This window comes from Trichechus manatus, unplaced genomic scaffold (genome assembly GCF_000243295.1).
Source record: "Trichechus manatus latirostris isolate Lorelei unplaced genomic scaffold, TriManLat1.0 scaffold00026, whole genome shotgun sequence".
Taxonomy (NCBI): domain Eukaryota; kingdom Metazoa; phylum Chordata; class Mammalia; order Sirenia; family Trichechidae; genus Trichechus; species Trichechus manatus.
The window spans coordinates 10268611-10284234 of NW_004443962.1; the positions used below are offsets into that span (position 1 = coordinate 10268611).

The window sequence follows — 15624 nt, forward strand, 5'->3', positions numbered from 1 at the left end:
ACGCCTTGTCCAGCACCTTCTAAAATTGCTTTGGAGACGCCTACATGAGAAAATCAAGGTTATAACAAACGTGAGTAAAAAACCCCAATTTGCATTTGGATCAGAACAGTTGTCTCATTATCTAAATGCTTTCAGCATCATCAAAGAATCTTGTAACCTGACACCCAAGAAGAAACAATGGTCCTACAGGAAGCCCATGCAAAGCTCTGCAGCCTTGGGCTCCAGATTTCATCTTCTGTACAGTGGACCCATCCTCCAGAAGTGCTGTTCTAAAGGACAATGTGACTGGTAGGCTCCATGCAAGAGTGCGGTGCTGATGTGGCAACAGCTGTGGTCCTGTGGCCAACAGCTTATTGTCTGTAATGGCTACCAGCTGGTTCTCCTAATCTTGGGCTGATACAGACACAAGGAGGCAGGGCAGGAAGCAAGTGTGGAGAGCAGGGTGGGCCCTACCCTAACTTCTCCTCAGGAGAAGGTACTCTAAGTGTGTCCTCTCTCTAAAGGAATAAAGCCATTCCTGCTCGTGATTTTTTTTAACTAAAAAATGCAAACATTAATATGCCCATTATAAATGGGAGGAAATTAAAAAATACTGTAGCAACCACATTTATAGTTTTGCCACTAGTGAACTCCTTAAACTATGTAAACTAAGGAAATCCATATTATTTTCATAATGTATGTACAAAGCAAAATTTTATTTAGTGTTATGTCTCCGAATCTATGAAAAAGGGATAAAAATATTTCTGAAATACTTGTTCAATAAAGAAGGCTTTGTACATCATTTCACAAATAAACCATTAAAAAATGTTTTTATTTCAGAAAGTCTAACAGCTGTAATTGTTCAGCTACAGATTTTATGGCATTGCCATGGTTTACTGTATCTGTCTACAAAGGTTGACTGAAAAACCACAAAACTGGTATTAGGCGGGAAGATTGGCAACATGTGGCAATGAAGAATACAAAGCCCTTGCCTACAACGCTTATGGCTTTTGGAAGTTGTGCATTTAGTATCATCTTTTTCAAGTAACTGAGGCTAAAATGTTGGTGTTATCTTTGACACCCTGCCTCTCTTTTTCTCCAAAATGCAGTCAGTTATAAAGAAGAGCTCGGCTGCTAACCAGAAGGTCAGCAGTTCAAATCCACCAGATGCTCCTCAGAAACCCTATAGGGCAGTTCTACTCTGTCCTATAGGGTCACTATGAGTCAGAATGAACTCGACGGCAACAGGTTTTTTGGACTCTTTTTTCATGTTGCTGTCTTACAACTATCCCTTTCCCAGCCCATGGTGACCACCTAGCTCTGCCTGCCCCCACCTCCGCCCCACCCCGTCTACGCTGTCTCTTCTTCCTACCCTTCCTGTAAGTCCCGCCAGCTGCCAACAGAGGGAGCGTGTTTATCCGTCAATCCCTTACTTTCTGTGCCTAAACATCCCAAACTCCCTAAACCAAACCCGTTGCCGTAGAGTCGATTCCGACTCACAGCGACTGAGTAGGACAGAGTAGAACTGCCCCACAGTTTCCAAGAAGCACCTGGTGGATTCAAACTGCCAACCTTTTGGTTAGCAGCTGTAGCTCTTAAACACTACGCCACCAGGGTTTCCATAGCGACCCTAAGTAAACTCCAAATCGACTTTCTAACACTGCCCTCCACTGGTTCCTTCAGACTGTCTCTGCTCTATCCGTTTCATCCTCGTTCCCTGCATGTGCTGGAGCCAGGCCTCCTTTGCGCTCCTTCATCAGGGTCTCCCACCTGCCTGCCTCCTACCAGGAAGTCCTGAGAGTCTTTCAAGTTCTGCCTGATGGGCAGACCCCCAATCCTCTCTGGCTGACGACCCCTCAGGGCCCCCTCGTTCACCTGGTGCTTATACTGACTCACATTTGTATAACTGTCTTTATGCAATATGAGCTATGCCAGCTCTTCACAACGACAGGGGAGAGACACTTTGAAATTAGGAGGCCCAAAGAAAGAGTCCCCACAGCACCAGAAACATGAGCTGCTTCCAGGGAGAGAATTTGGTGGCTGGTACACAGTGCTGGGAGGAGGACTTCGCACACGATGTGCCTTCATGCCTTTTTTAATTGTGTTCCTATTCAGATTTAAAATTATCGAGAAAGAACATGTCCCTGAATCAGTGGACCCATTCAGTAGTTACAGTGCAAAATGCTGCTGAATACACTAAAGGAGGGAGAAAAAATCTGAAAAACTGAGCTCAGGGAAAATAAGAAGATAACAGAATGAGTTTCTTTAATACTAAAACCGAGAATTTGGAGAATCCTAATCCCTACGCTTTAAAGCAGATAGGTCAGACAGCCCAGCAGTAAAAATGTAGGCTGTTCTAGAACAAAATGAAGGAGCCCTGGTGGTGCAGGTGTTAAGCACTCGGCTGCTAACCAAAAGGTCAAGTGGTTCGAACCCACCAGGAGAGAGATGCGGCAGTCTGCGTCCGTTAAGATTTACAGCCTTGGAAACCACATGTGGCAGTCCTACTCTGTCCTACAGGGTCACTACCACTTGGAACAGACTCCACGGCAGTGGGTTTGGTTAGTTTTTGGTAGAACTAAATGAAATGCCAGATATCAGCAGCACCTGCCCACACTTTGATAGCAACCAAAGGGAAATGGTATGCAGCTTTTCGCCAATATAAGCTATTGCTATAAAAAGTATTAGGGAAAATGGTATTTTGATATATACCTTTATACTTTTTAGTCATATGAAACCACTGGCTGCCTGGCAACCAATTTCTCTGTCAGTTTCCAAAAGAACCTGAAATTAATGAGACATCAAGCTATTATCTTCCAAATAGGGCAGCTAAAATTTGTCCAAGTCTTAGATGTCTTTCGTGGTTAGAGAAACATTCTGCTTTTTCTCACAGTGTTTTAATTGATTTTCAAAATCAGGTGGATAAAGAGAAGGTGAAACTGATTTTAAAAAAGTGCCCTTGTGTTTATAATCCGTGCCAAAAGCAACACAGAAGGAGAATGGATACTAACAATTTAGAAAGTAATTAGAAAAATTAAATTTAGCATATTGGGTCGATTTAAAAATAAAAGCCTTTAAGTGTGTGTGTAAAAATAACAGCTTGAGGATTAAAAATTCAAAGGAACCCAAGACAAAGAAATACTTTGGAGCCATAACAATTAAGTAATATTTCTTTTCCATAAATATGTGAGAAGGAATAGATAGATTAGCATTTCAAGGACGTTTTATCATTAAAAAAAAAAAAAGGAATTTAGGGAACATAGGAAGTTATTTAACTATAACATAAAGGAAAAGAAATTAGAGGAGAAAGTCCAAGCTGATTAAGCTTATATTAAAGTGAATTAAAGAAAACAGGAGTGGAGGACAGTAGTGGGTACAAATGGTGGCAACCGCAGCCTGTCCGTTTGAAGTACTGGTACTGTAGGATGGAGAACGAGCAGGCTGGGCCTGAGGAATCTTGAAGACTCATCTTTGGTCAGAGGTCATGACCCTTTATGATGAGTTTAAGCTGGAGAAGGGTGCTGAGGTGTGACCTCAAGGGGAGCTGCTACTAAGGGTCAGCTTGAGATTGTTCTTAATTTATTGGAAAAGAGAAGCTTTTCTGGCAGCGGGGGGTGGCGGGGGGGCTTTAGATGAAAGTTTACACAGCAAGCTGGTTTCCCATTAAACAATTAATATACAAATTGTTTTGTGACATTCGTTGCCAACCCAGCAATGTGTCAACACTCTCCCCTTCTCTACCCCAGGTTCCCTGTTTCCATTTGTCCAGTTTTCCTGTCCCTTCCTGCCTTCTCATCTTTGCTTTCGGGCTGCTGTGCCCATTTAGTCTCGTGTACATGACTCAACTATGAAGCACGTCCCTCATGAGTGTTATTGTTGGCCCTACAGACCTGTCTACTCTTTGGCCGAATGTGGAACCTCGGGATTGACTTTAGTACTGAGTTAAAAGGGTGTCCAGGAGCCATACTCTCAGGGTTTCTCCAGTCTCTGTCAGACCAGCAAGTCTGGTCTTTTGTGTGCGTGTGTGTGTGTGTGTGTGTGTGTGAATTTGAATTTTGTTCTACATTTTTCTCTCACTCTGTCTGGGACCCTCTATTGTGATCAGAGAAGCTTTTCTTGTTACTGCTAAGAAGTTAGGTTAAAAGCCTGAAGCTGCTGGCAGCTACCTTGACATCATAGAGGAGATGCTACCTAAGCAAGAAGCCAACCTGGAAGAGTGAGGCTGACAGATGGATACAGTGAAACTAAGTGCTAATGGTATCATTTGGAACATCTGGATACAGCCATGCCTGAAACTAGCTACTCTTGAAGACAGGTAAATGAACCAATAGGTATCTGTTTCTTCAGCCAGATGAATTAGATTTCTATGACCTGAAGTTAAAAAAGCTGCAACCACTGCAAGGGGATCACACTGAGAGTGAGCAGCAGTATGGGGTCCTGAGTCCCTCTTCTGAACCATCGTGAGACACTGCCTCTCAAATATTTAAATACCTATTTTCATAGTTCATTAATTTTAATGAGTACAATTTTTTCACACTTTGACATCTCTGAAATCAGAATGTGTCTTCCAACCGTTGGATGAGGTGTTATAGCTTAAGTGTTTTTCTTTTTTTTAGTGGTTATGTATAAAAAAAGATTGTGTTGTAATTGATGTTGTCTTAGATTTAATTAAGTATGGTTTCTGTGTAAGACACTGAGTTAGGTACTCGTAGGGGCCGAGATATGGTCCCTGTCGTCAGAGAGCGTATGGCCCTACTGGAGAAAACCGAAAAACCAAACCCATTGCCAACAAGTTGATTCTGACTCATAGCAACTCTATAGGACAGAGCAGAACTGCCACATAGTGTTTCCAGTGAGCAGCTGGTGAATTCGAACTGCCAAGCTTTTGGTTAGCAGCCAAGCTCTTCTCCACTATACCACCAGGGCTCCGGCCCTACTGGAGAGGCACCTCATATACATAACAATGAGGACATTCACCTAACTGTACCGGGTAACTCACACTTTCACCTAGTACTTTTGTCAGCTTGGCCTAAATCTAATTTTTCAAAAAAGCAGCATTAATGGAACTTCACAAACATTTATAACATTCAGATTCTTTCTACAAAGATGAACACAAAGCAGGGGTAATTATCTAAATAATATTCTGCTAAAAAAAAAAAAAACTGACTATAGATTTAAGGAATCAGTAGTCTGACTGATTGTCAAAAGTGATCAAATACACCAAGTAACAACTTTCCTATTTACTTCTCCTGAAGAAACAAACCTATGAATATTGAAGTTTATTTTAGAGTTAAACAATCCATTTATTCAGTTCCTCATCCTTTTAGAATCATTTACAAATGAAAACATTGGCATCTGGGTGGACAAATGAGGAACATTCAAAAAATAAGAGTGTTACCAATTACCAGTAACCATGTCAAAATAATTTGAAAATTACTGATTAATATTAACAAGTCAAAGTTGTAAAAATCAGTTTTGGATATAGAAACGTTCCTTCATGGGATCTATCATGTTAACTCTTACGTTTGTCAAAATCCTACAAGATAAGTACCTGCTTTAAGATTAAATGTGTTCGATGTTGAATTTACAATCACATCTGCTTCTTCTTTGGTAATATCTCCAGAGGCCACCTGGAAGATGATGGAGCCTATCTTCATCTCATGCACTCCTAAATGAGGGCTGGAAACAGTCCCATATAAAGCTGAAGAGAAAATGAAAATGGAGTCAATAACCAAGTCAGCAACAATAAGAATGACTTAGGTCTCATGTTCCTTGAGTGAGTAAGTGAATCTGTCCTGTCTGTCCGTCTCTCTCTCTCTCTCTCTCTCTCAGTGACCTATGGTCTTAACCCTGGCCTTGACCCTAAGTTCTATTTCTGACAAATGATTAGAAAATATAATAAATGTAAAACATGGACTTGTGGTGCTGGCCAGGGAGAAGTAAGTCCAAAGAGCCTATCTCTCCTGCTGATTACAACTGAAAACTCTGGACAAATACAAAAAGCCACTACCTGGGGACTCTGCAAAGTCAGTTGTAGGCACGTTGAGGAGGGGAGTCAAAACATCAAGAATCAACCCGTATAGGGATAAGGAGCCTTTGTTGTTACTGTTGTTGTTTTTTGACCCAAGGGCGGCCCTGATCGCAGAACCGCACGATGGATACATGCAACAAATCTCCGAGAGAAGAGAGAATCGCTGTCTTTGTGGTCGGAGCCCGGGGAAAAGGAGTCCCTGTGAGCTGACGAGTGCAGGAGGGAATCTCAATTTTTTTTCTCCAGGCCCTGCCCCAAGGGTGACCCCAGTTGCAGAACTTCACAGTGGCACTGCAGGGAGCTAAAACTTAGAGAGACATTCTGTATTTCAGGCCAGAGGAATCAGAAAAAGGGACCCTGTAGTCTGAGGAGTGTGTGTGTGTGTGTGTGCGTGCGTGCGTGTGCGTGTGCGTGTGCGCGTGCGCGTGTGTGTGTGTGTGTGTCCCTGTTTTTTTTTTTCTCTCTCTCTCCATTTTGCCCCAAGAGAATCCTTTCTGGCCAGAGGACCTGGAAAATGGGCCTCCACAAGACAGAGTGTGACGAGAATCCTAGAGAGAAGAGAGCTGGAAAAGGGGATCCCCTGATTCTATGTATGGACTAGAAGTCCCCGGCTCACCCTTGAGCTGTGCATGCATGGGGCAGACCCAAAGCAGCAGAGCAAAAGCTTTAAGAACTGAACTGACATTTGAACCACTGCCACACAGAAGGGGAGACAGAACTTATAGTATGTACTTAACCAACTGACTACCTGCTAAAACAAGCAAAAAAAAATCACCATTCTTCAGAGAATTTTAACAGGACCCAGAGTTTCACCATATTGCCAATAATCTAAAATTGCTCACCACCTCACCATACAAAGAAACAGGAAAATGTGACCAATTCTCAAGGATAAAGACAATCAACAGATGGCCACCCCAAGATGATCTAGATGTTTAATTATCAGACAAAGACTTTAAAGCATCTATTATAACTATGCTCCAGGAGGTCAAAGTAATCACACTTAAATGAATGAAAAATAGGAGCTCTCTGAAAAGAAATCAATCTCTCTCTCTACCTATCCATCTACCCACCTACCTATTTACATACACACACACACACATATGTATAAAATATATGAAAATGGACATTTTAGAACTAAAAAATATATATCTGAAATTAAAAATTCAGTGGATGGGCTCAATAGTATAGTGGATAAGTCAGTGAACTTGAAGGATGATCAGTACAAATTATCCAGTCTAAAGAACAGAGAGAAAAAATTGTGTGTGGGAGGAATCCACAGGGACCTGTGGGATACCATTAAAAAGTTCAACATTCATATTACTAGAGTCCCAGAAAGAGAGAAGAAAGATCAGTGCAGAAAAATTTTTTTTGAAGAAATAATAACTAAAAAACTCCCAAATTTGATGGACGACATACATTTTCAGATTCAAGAAGCCTCAGAGAGCCCCAAACAAGGTAAACTCAAGATAACCTGTTACCTGTTGCCATCGAGTCAGTCCCTACAGAACAAAGGAGAACTGCCCCATAGGGTTTCCAAGGGGCACCTGGTGGATTCAAACTGCCAGCCTTTTGGTTAGCAGCCAAACTCTTAACCACTGCGCCACTGGGGTTTCCCAAACTCAAGATAGCAGTAGTCATTACCACGTTATCTCAGAACATTTTGCAAAGGAGATGCATTTGATTGGCATTGTCTTTCTAAATTTGTCTATTTCTGAAAACACATGTCACATCTTCCTTGGACAACAGTAGTCTCATGATTTAAAAACCATCGTATAGATTTTATAACTTGGCCTGCCTTCTCTTTCTCCCCAGATCACATGAACATGGCCAGCTGTCTTGCATGCTCAGGTGTATGGAATATAAGTTCCTATCTAATTTATCACTAATTGACTTTTTAAATAAAAATCACCATTACCTTCTTTCATCTATTACTGAATAGTTACTTAGCAACTAGAAACAATTTCTCAATTGCAAAGCTTTACCGAACCTTGAGTGTCTTTAGCCTTGGGAATTTTGTCACTGACGAGATTTCCATCAGCTCTTCTGGCAAATTCATCTGAAAATGCCTGAAACACAAACACAGTTTTGACCACTACGATCCTCAGTAAATGCATGAATTTCATCCTTAGTCTTTAGATCCAGCATGCACACATATTTAGGAGAGAACAATTCTCAAACAGTATTATTTATTTTAATTATTGATTTTTAAATTATGAGAACAACACATATAATTCTAGAGTAGTCCCCCTTTATCTGCAGGGGATATGTTCTGAGACCCCCAGTGGATGCCTGAAACCACGGACAGTACTGAACCCTATATAGACTATGTTTTGTCCTATAAATACATATTTGTGATAAAGTTTAATTTATGAATTAGGCACAGGAAGAGATTAACAACAATAACTAATAATAAAATAGAACAATTATAACAATATACTGTAATAAAAGTTATGTGAATGTGGTCTCTCACAAAAATATTCTACTGTATTTTCAGACCACGGTTGACCGTGGATAACTGAAACCAGAGAAAGCAAAACCACGGATAAGAGAGGACTACTGTATTTATATAAATGTATCCTGAGAAAATTACCAAGATGTGAACAAAGACATAAACAGAAGGAAGTTCATTACACTACTACTTGTAATAGAGAAAAAAAAAATGAAACAATTTTAAAGTCCAAATAGGAAAATGGTTAAATTTTGGTATATCCATGTGTTGGAATATTTAGCAGCCAATAAAAACCATATTTGCAAAGAATACTTAATGGAATAGGCAAATGCTCATTTTATATTACATGAAAAAAGAAGGATGTTAAATTACATTTATATAATCCCACTTAAAAATTACACATGTATAAAAGACTGGAATGAAGTACAACTAAAAGAATTTATACACTTTGTATTGTTCAAAGCTTTTACAATGAACATGTATTACTTTCATTTATAGTAAAAGCAAATAACTTGCAAACTGTAGAAAATACAGTGTTAAGAGAAAGACAAGCACAAGGTCCCAAACATGACAGTCTTCCATTTATTCATATCAGGAGATGAAAGGCTGAGGGCATGATACTTTTTGGAGCAAGGGGCTAGTGTATGTATTCTAGGGTTAATGAACCTATAAATTTCATTTCTTTGCCTTGTAGTGACAACTTTCTTCCTCCTTGTAAATAAGCAACAGAACTTTTTGGGGAAAAACAGAACATTTTGGCTAAAAGATTGATCCAATGATGGGAGAGGAACTAGGAGAAACTATAGAACAAGGGTCTTCAAAATCTCAGGCCTCCAGAGGCCAGCTCCAGGGACCAGTACAGGTGACTGTTCAACTCTGGAGAACTAGAGAGCACCTTTGACTCAGCCACAGCTAACCGTGCCAGGCAGAAATTCACGTCCAATGTACCAGAACTCATGAGTTTTTAGGTCACGATGGGAATATGGATTTTTATATGAAATTTTTTTTATTTTTAAATGCTAGCAACTGACTTAAAAAAATAATTTTTTTAATAGTCCCAACAAAACACATCTAGAGGCCATAATCAGACCAGGGCTGCTGTTTTGCAACCTCTTTTCCAAAAAGGTTCAGGTCCCTGTCATAGGACTCACTCAACTATCTACTCATCCATTCATTCAACAAATACTTACTGAGCCCTTCCTATGTGCTAGGCACTCTGCTAGGTAGCAGATGTACCACAGAGACTGACTACCTTCCTAACCACTCTCAGCATTTAGTGCCTCTAATTTAGTTTTATGTGTATAAATCTTGAGATTTACAGGAGGAAACAGAGTGTGTTACTTAGCCTGTTCCATGATCCACATCACTTCCCATAATGCAAGTCATAGGAAGAAGTTTGTTCAAAAGCATTTATTGAATAGAAGTTACTGTACAGGTCAACTAAACGGACCACATATTTTGCTCATGTGGTTTGGCTTCCCGATTAGAATTTAGGTGAGATTTGCTTGCTTCCAAAGGAAAAATAAAAGTATGACCTAAAATTTCAGATGGTCAAATGAACCACGGGAAATCTCTTGGGTTGCTGGTCTTAATCTGTTTAATTCTTGCCATATCATGAAACTTTTCAAACATTTCTTATCATCTATCCCACTGGATTGTAAGGACTTGGAGGACAGTGATGATGGCTTAGATGCTTCTTGTTGAAACATAAATGTTTAGTCCAGTATATCACCCACAGATGGTGCTCAGTAAATGTAACCTGGTTGATGGACTCTTTACAACTGGAGAGGGTTCTGGTATTTCTGCTTCTAACTCTACTACTCCCATCTTGATGTGGTGAGCTCATTCTAACCATATCCTTCAGTCGTATCCCACCCTGGCATTTTCCTATTTGTAGGGCTACAACTGTGCTTTCATATTATATATTAAGAGTTCTCTGCCCATATGGAAGGGAATTCTATAGATTTAAAGAGGCTTAAGAGAGATGTCAACTCCGTTGCAATATGTGGACTGTACTGGAGTCAAATAAATAAGCTATAAAAACAAAATAAAGCAAAAAGAAATAAGTTGGAAATTTCAACACTGACTTGATAACTGAGGAAATGAAGGAATTATTTCATCAATTTCTTTTTAGGTATGGTATACTGTATTGTGATTATGTTTTCTTTTTTAAAAGAATCTTTGTTTAAAATAAATACTGAATTATTTATGAGTGAAAGATATGTATGGGATTTGCTTCAAAATAATATGGAAAGAAGGGAAATAAATGGAGATAAAGATGAAACAATACTGTCCATAATTTAATAAGGCTGAGTGGCAGATACAATGGGATTCATTATACTTTTTTGTCTGTATTTGTATATGTTTGAAATTTTCATTAATAAGAAGCCAGTGTTTTCTATATCCATAAATTTGTTTGAAATTTGCCATGCTACAACTAGCTTACACTACTCCCACACTTTTCTATATGAACAATACTTGAAAGAAGCAACTTATAAGACCAAGAAGACATTTGAGAACATTAGGGCTCAGTTGCCAAAATAACCATAAACAAGTGAGACTGTACCTGAATATTTCCATGATCACTCGGATGTAGCAGAAAGTGAACCTCTTTTAAAGCTCTCAGTTGATTCTTGCTACTAAATCTGAACACTTCTGAAATGATTAATTCAGCAAAAATTTTTTTAGGAAATCCCAAATTTCCTGTTCCTATAGCTGGAAATGTAATCGATTTTAAGGACAACTTCTCAGTGATCTCCAAACACTTTTTGATTATGTCTTCCATAATCTGAAAAGCACAAAGCACATGCTTAAAAATCTTGGCTTTGAAATAGGAGTTAGAACAAAAAGAACAAGAATTTAGCAACTTTGTGATGTCTAGCTACTCCTTTTTGGTTTTAACCAGGGCTTCGAACTGGTTCATTCTGGTTAAACTCCCTGCTGAGAATTTACATTTCTGCCCCAGACATAGTGAATCAGAATCTACCTTTGAACTGGTTGAAAGGTCTGGTTTTAACAGAGGCTATGGAGTAGATGAGGAAAAGGAAAAGAGAATGTGAGAGACTCTCCAAAAAGATTCAAATTCACTTAGTAATGTTGGGGAGCACCAAAGCAACTGCTGTTCTTACCCTTAATTCTCTTCCACTCTTCATATGCTCGTTTCCCTTTCCTCACTAAAGTATTGTCTTCAATAACCCTTCCCTGAGCCCCAATAATTATTGAGCACTCTAATCAATTTATATTATTATTTAGTCCTCAGGAGAAGTCAGCTACAGCCAAAAGAAATGGAACCTGCCAGGAATGTGACGTTATTACAGAAGAGAAACAGACATAATCCAATATATATTACACTGAAAGGAGAGTCCAAATGGCTACCCAATTTTTTGGTGTATTTAAAACCAGACCCTACCTTTCGTGAAGATGTGTTGTCACTTCCCCACTCCAGAGGCACCACATGAAGCACGTGCTGGCAGTGTAGATTGCAACCACTGGTTTGGAGAACTGTGCCCACGTCGACTGTCACCCCTTGTCCGGTTTTGTCCAACTCCACCTGGAGCTCTGGCCCAGCTTTTTCTAAGAGGGCCCGAGAAAGGGGCCCTCCGTTAAGCCCAAGATCCAGGGGAATGGAGTTGACAACAACATCGGTCTTAAAGACAAAACCAACAATTTGTTTCAAATTCTAACAACAAGCATTCATCGAGGATTATTATATTTGAGCCACTGGTCTTGACACAATGGGGGAAGACTAAGATGACCAGGGTTTCAGAGACTGAAATATCTGAAAAAATTAGTAACCACATGGTATTTAAATAACACTGCAGGACCAATTAAGAACTGTGAAAAACCAATATATAGAATGGTATGGGACTGCTGAAGGAGTCCAGAGAATAAGTGTTGGCAGGAGTGCGGTGGAGAAACCGTAACCCTCATACATTGCTGGTGGGAATGTAAAATGGTGTAGCTGTTTTGGAAAACAGTATGTTAGTTCCTCAAGATGCTAAACATAAGTTACCATATAACACATAGTACTAGCTAGGTATATACTAGCGGGTACTCCTAGGTATGTATCCGAGAGAATTGAAAACATGTCCACACAAAAACTTCTGCACAAATACTCATAACAGTATTACTCACAATAGTCAAAAGTGGAAACACTTTAAATGTCCATCAACTGATGAATGGATAAACCAAATGTGGTATATCCATACAATGGAATATGATTCAGCCATTAAAAGGAACAAAGCACTGATACATGCAATGACACAGATGAACCCTGAAAATGTTATGCTAAGTGAAAGACACCAGACGACAGAAAGGGCACATATTACACGATTCCATTTACACGAAATGACCAGAACCAGCGAATCCACTGGTCAGAAATTAGATTAGTGGCTGCCTAGGCCTGGGGGGATGGGAGGAGGTAGTAAGAATGTGACTGCTAGTACACATGGAGTTTCTTTTTGGGGTGATAAAAAAAGTTCTAAAATTGATTGTGGTGATGGTTGCACAATTTTATGATGATGCTGAAAGCCAATGAATTGTACACTTTAATGGATATAGTATGTAAATTATACCTCAGTAAAGCTGTTTACACAAAAAGGAGGATGCCTGACCATGACTGTTAAACAATCTTCGTTTTCTCAAGACACATGTGCCGTAAAAACTATGCTAAGCAGAAAGCAGATTCGGGTTAAAGCAGTTTCCACTGTGTCACATTTTACCACATTACACTGGACACTGTTTGGATGGATGCTTAGAGAATACTTTTTATTGTGAAACAACTCAAAGCAAAGCATTTGGCAGCTTTGTTAAATCTAGTTCATTTCACCTAATATCCTGCAGAGCATAGCCAACTGCATTTCATTTAAAGATAATGAGGACAAATGACACCCAATGTTGATAAGTTAGGAGTTTGATCATGGCCTTTGAACAAAACTTTCAGGCCTTGATGAAAACTTCGATTTAATTGTGATTTTTGTTACTGTGCTAAGAAACTTGTTTAATAAATCTCCTTATTAAAAAGTGGGGTGCAAAAGAGCCTAGTAGCAGCGAAGGGGGCGAGGTGGGAATTCACCAAGCATGCGTCCCAGACTCCCTCTGTGTCCTGAGTACTTCCCCCCCGGAAAGTGGGCAGAAGAAGGCTGGGGCTAATCTTCACTGGAAGGCACAACTATGGTACAGCCATTTATTAAACTACAGACAAATGTCTCTATTGGCTGGTATACACAGGCGCTGCCCTGCACCTCACCCGTGTTCCCGCCTCCCGACCTTCCTAAAATTCCCAGTTAAAGAAGCAACGCCTGACACAGCTAGGGCTTCCAGACCCTGCTGTTGATTGGTTGGTGTTGAACAGGTTGTTAAATACATTTTTAAAAACATATCACCCCCTTAGCAGGTCTAAAAGAACTGTCCCTACATAATGCCCAGACCTTTCCCAGGTCCATGTTCCACTTTCTTTCTGTTTTTATTTTATTGTGCTTTAGGTGAGTTTACAACTCAAATTAATTTCTCATTCAAAAATTTATACACACGTTGTTTTGTGACATTGGTTGCAATCCCCACAATGTCACAGCAAGCTCCCCCTTTCTACCTCAGGTTCCCAGTGTCCATTCATCCAGCTCCTGTCCCTTCCTGCTTTCTCGTCTTGCTTTTGGGCAGGAGTTACCGTATTTGATTGAACTAAGAAGCTCGACGTTCCTCACATGTGTTATTTTTTGTTTTATAGGCCTGTCTAATCCTTGTCTGAAAAGTGGGCTTTGGGAGTGGCTTCAGTTCTGAGTTAGCAGAGTGTCTGGGGGCATATTCCACTTTCTACAAACCCTCCTTACTACGGCTGAGCGCTGATGGTCCCTCAGACTCTGGACCCCATGCTCACCCTCGCTCAGCTCCACTAACAAGGTTCCTGTCCTCTGCCTGCCACTGCCCCACACTCTGATTTGCTACCTGTAAATCTGACAAGAAATTAACCTTAGATTTGCCACAATCTGACAGCTGTAAAGTCACTGAAGAAGCATAGAGAGCCATGCAAGTGTAAGGCCTTAGGAGGATTTCACATTTACTGGTGATCTGATCTGAATCTATTTCCCAGAAAAATTGGCCCATCTTTTAGTAAATGATTTGGTGAAGTAGCTCAATTATCCAAGTGAGCCCCTATTTCGAGCTAGGGATGGAGGCATGGAATTCTCTCCCTGGATATCCCCACATAATAATGGTCTTATCTTTTGCCCCAGATGAGAGAACAAGGGGCTAGCTGGAGGTCACAGCCCTTTGGTGGAGTCTGTGAATAGGGACACTCACCCTCACAGCCTGCACATCTCCTCTCACCAGATGGACCCTCAGGCCTTCAGGGGACATCAGAGTGTTGCTGTCCTCACTACCTTTCCTCAGTCTTGTGCGTTCCGCTGCTGGTACACTGGGCAGGGAAGCAGTATTAGGCACTGTGTCTTTAAATACAGTTTTCACAGTTTCAGCAAAAGCCTTAACAGTCTTCTCAGATCTATCCACAAGGTAAATCTCTTTCAAGGTGCGTCCATTCGCATTATTCTGGAAGTTCTCCTTGATGGTCAAAACAATGGTCTCCACACACCGGTGTAAGGGAAAGCCGAAGACTCCAGAACTAATAGCTGGGATGGCTATGGACCGGTACTTGTGTTTTTCAGCCAAACAAAGACTTTCTTCCACTACTTTCCTTAACAGGTACACACACCTTGGCGGATCATCCGCCTTCCACTGGGGCCCAACTGCGTGGATCACATGGCGGTATGGAAGGTTTCCTGCTTTTGAGATGATGGCATTGCCAGGTGCCATCTTGCCCTTCCTCTTCACTATCTGGTCACAGTCAGATTGGAGCTCAGGGCCAGCGGCTTTTGAGAGAGCAGCAGCAAGGCCACCGCTGTGCTTGAGACTCTCATTTGATGCATTCACCACCACTTCTACGGGAAACTGAGTCAAGTCGCCCTGCTGGACCACCAGGGAGACTCCAGGGGCCAAGCATACCCGAGCGCAGCACTGCTTCCCACTAGCGCTTCCACCCTCCTTCCTGTCTTCATCTTTCTGTAGCGCAATACAACAACCAAATTGCCGCCTGGCCTCACTTATATAATACCGTTCTCTATCCTGGAAGAGGTAGCTGGCTCCTGGCTTATCAATGCTGATACTTCTAATA

The 15624-nt window shown here is 40.7% G+C and overlaps 1 protein-coding gene across 1 annotated transcript in view; it reads right to left on the reverse strand.

Annotated features, from left to right (window-relative positions):
• The window catches only part of PARP14 (poly(ADP-ribose) polymerase family member 14), a 62539-nt gene that overhangs the window by 28304 nt on the left and 18611 nt on the right, over positions 1–15624 (reverse strand). The window contains exons 6-11 of the mRNA XM_023728680.1: positions 14757–15624; positions 11869–12105; positions 11026–11247; positions 7998–8076; positions 5531–5680; positions 3–40 (exon numbers count right to left, since the gene is read on the reverse strand). The exon at positions 14757–15624 is cut by the window's right edge and continues 1423 nt beyond it. Of these exons, the coding sequence (XP_023584448.1) occupies positions 3–40; positions 5531–5680; positions 7998–8076; positions 11026–11247; positions 11869–12105; positions 14757–15624 (1594 nt within the window). The remainder of the gene's footprint in view (positions 1–2; positions 41–5530; positions 5681–7997; positions 8077–11025; positions 11248–11868; positions 12106–14756) is intronic.